Consider the following 3,113-nt stretch of genomic DNA (forward strand, 5'->3'; position numbering starts at 1 on the left):
CCCAGTCCCAGCCCCAGTCCCACTCCCAGCCCCAGTCCCAGCCCCAGTCACAGTCCCAGCCCCAGTCCCAGCCCCAGTCCCAGTCCCAGTCCCAGTCCCAGTCCCAGCCCCAGTCCCAGCCCCAGCCCCAGTCCCAGCCCCAGTCCCAGTCACAGCCGCAACCCCGGCCCCAGTCCCAGCCCCAGTCACAGTTACAGTCACAGTCCCAACCCCGGTCCCAGCCCCAGTCCCAGCCCCAGTCCCAGCCCCAGTCCCAGCCCCAGTCCCAGTCCCAGCCCCAGTCCCAGCCCCAGTCCCAGCCCCAGTCCCAGCCCCAGTCCCAGCCCCACTCACAGTCACAGCCCCAGCCCCAGTCCCAGCCCCAGTCCCAGCCCCAGTCCCAGCCCCAGTCCCAGCCCCACTCACAGTCACAGCCCCAGCCCCAGTCCCAGCCCCAGTCCCAGCCCCAGTCACAGTCACAGCCCCAGTCCCAGCCCCAGTCCCAGCCCCAGTCACAGTCACAGCCCCAGTCCCAGCCCCACTCACAGTTACAGTCACAGTCCCAACCCCGGTCCCAGCCCCAGTCCCAGCCCCAGTCACAGTCACAGCCCCAGCCCCAGCCCCAGTCCCAGCCCCAGTCCCAGCCCCAGTCCCAGCCCCAGTCCCAGCCCCACTCACAGTCACAGCCCCAGCCCCAGTCCCAGCCCCAGTCCCAGCCCCAGTCCCAGCCCCAGTCCCAGCCCCACTCACAGTCACAGTCCCAGCCCCAGTCCCAGCCCCAGTCCCAGCCCCAGTCCCAGCCCCAGTCCCAGTCCCAGCCCCAGCCCCAGTCCCAGCCCCAGCCCCAGCCCCAGTCCCAGTCCCAGCCCCAGCCCCAGTCCCAGCCCCAGTCCCAGTCCCAGCCCCAGTCCCAGCCCCAGTCCCAGTCCCAGCCCCAGCCCCAGTCCCAGTCCCAGCCCCAGCCCCAGTTACAGTCCCAGCCCCAGTCCCAGCCCCAGCCCCAGTCCCAGCCCCAGTCCCAGCCCCACTCACAGTCACAGTCCCAGCCCCAGTCCCAGTCCCAGCCCCAGTCCCAGCCCCAGCCCCAGTCCCAGTCCCAGCCCCAGTCCCAGTCCCAGCCCCAGCCCCAGTCCCAGCCCCAGCCCCAGTCCCAGTCCCAGCCCCAGCCCCAGTCCCAGTCCCAGCCCCACTCACAGTCACAGTCCCAGCCCCAGCCCCAGTCCCAGCCCCAGTTACAGTCCCAGCCCCAGCCCCAGTCACAGTTACAGTCCCAGCCCCAGTCACAGCCCCAGTCCCAGCCCCAGTCCCAGCCCCAGTCCCAGCCCCAGTTACAGTCCCAGCCCCAGCCCCAGCCCCAGCCCCAGTCACAGTCACAGTCCCAGCCCCAGTCACAGCCCCAGTCCCAGCCCCAGCCCCAGCCCCAGTCCCAGCCCCAGCCCCAGCCCCAGTCACAGTTACAGTCCCAGCCCCAGTCACAGCCCCAGTCCCAGCCCCAGCCCCAGTCACAGCCCCAGTCCCAGCCCCAGCCCCAGTCACAGTCACAGCCCCAGTCCCAGTCCCAGTCCCAGCCCCAGCCCCAGCCCCGGTCACAGCCCCAGTCCCAGCCCCAGCCCCAGTCACAGCCCCAGCCCCAGTCCCAGCCCCAGTCCCAGTCCCAGCCCCAGTCCCAGTCCCAGCCCCAGCCCCAGTCCCAGCCCCAGCCCCAGTCCCAGCCCCAGTTACAGTCCCAGCCCCAGCCCCAGCCCCAGTCACAGTTACAGTCCCAGCCCCAGTCACAGCCCCAGCCCCAGCCCCAGTCCCAGCCCCAGTTACAGTCCCAGCCCCAGCCCCAGCCCCAGTCACAGTTACAGTCCCAGCCCCAGTCACAGCCCCAGTCCCAGTCCCAGCCCCAGCCCCAGTCACAGCCCCAGTCCCAGTTACAGTCCCAGCCCCAGTTACAGTCCCAGCCCCAGTTACAGTCCCAGCCCCAGCCCCAGTCCCAGTCCCAGCCCCAGTCCCAGCCCCAGCCCCAGCCCCAGTCCCAGCCCCAGTCCCAGCCCCAGTTACAGTCCCAGCCCCAGCCCCAGCCCCAGCCCCAGTCACAGTTACAGTCCCAGCCCCAGTCCCAGCCCCAGCCCCAGTCACAGCCCCAGTCACAGCCCCAGTCACAGCCCCAGTCCCAGCCCCAGTCCCAGTCCCAGTCCCAGCCCCAGTCCCAGTCCCAGTCCCAGCCCCAGTCCCAGTCCCAGTCACAGTCCCAACCCCGGCCCCAGTCCCAGTCACAGTCCCAGCCCCAGTCCCAGTCCCAGTCACAGTCCCAGTCCCAGTCCCAGCCCCAGTCCCAGTCCCAGTCCCAGCCCCACTCACAGTCACAGTCACAGTCACAGTCCCAGCCCCAGTCCCAGTCCCAGTCCCAGCCCCACTCACAGTCACAGTCACAGTCCCTGCACCAGTCCCAGTCCCAGTCCCAGCCCCACTCACAGTTCCAGCCCCACTCACAGTCCCAGCCCCACTCACAGTCACAGTCACAGTCACAGTCCCAGCCCCACTCACAGTCACAGTCACAGTCACAGTCACAGTCCCAGCCCCAGTCCCAGTCCCAGTCCTAGTCCCAGTCCCATTCACAGCCACAGTCCTAGTCCCAGTCCTAGTCCTAGTCCCAGTCCCAGTCCTAGTCCTAGTCCTAGTCCCATTCACAGCCACAGTCCTAGTCCCAGTCCTAGTCCCAGTCCTAGTCCCAGTCCCAGTCCTAGTCCCAGTCCTAGTCCCAGTCCCAGTCCTAGTCCCATTCACAGCCACAGTCCTAGTCCCAGTCCTAGTCCCAGTCCTAGTCCCAGTCCCAGTCCTAGTCCCAGTCCCAGTCCTAGTCCCAGTCCCAGTCCTAATCCTAGTCCCAGTCCCAGTCCTAGTCCCAGTCCTAGTCCCAGTCCCATTCACAGCCACAGTCCTAGTCCCAGTCCTAGTCCCAGTCCCAGTCCTAGTCCCAGTCCTAGTCCCATTCACAGCCACAGTCCTAGTCCCAGTCCCAGTCCTAGTCCCAGTCCCAGTCCTAATCCTAGTCCCAGTCCCAGTCCTAGTCCCAGTCCTAGTCCCAGTCCCATTCACAGCCACAGTCCTAGTCCCAGTCCTAGTCCCAGTCCCAGTCCTAGTCCCAG

General features: G+C 67.9%; 1 protein-coding gene across 1 annotated transcript in view; it reads left to right on the plus strand.

The window, feature by feature from the left end:
* Nucleotides 1-3,003: 3,003 nt before the first annotated feature.
* Nucleotides 3,004-3,113, plus strand: part of LOC135557322 (uncharacterized) — a gene marked incomplete at its 5' end in the record, with an annotated part of 1,927 nt that continues 1,817 nt past the window's right edge. Inside the window, one exon of the mRNA XM_064990504.1 lies at nt 3,004-3,113. This exon is cut by the window's right edge and continues 587 nt beyond it. Coding sequence (XP_064846576.1) covers nt 3,004-3,113 — 110 coding nt within the window.

This window comes from Oncorhynchus masou, chromosome 16 (genome assembly GCF_036934945.1).
Source record: "Oncorhynchus masou masou isolate Uvic2021 chromosome 16, UVic_Omas_1.1, whole genome shotgun sequence".
NCBI classification, from domain to species: Eukaryota; Metazoa; Chordata; class Actinopteri; order Salmoniformes; family Salmonidae; genus Oncorhynchus; species Oncorhynchus masou.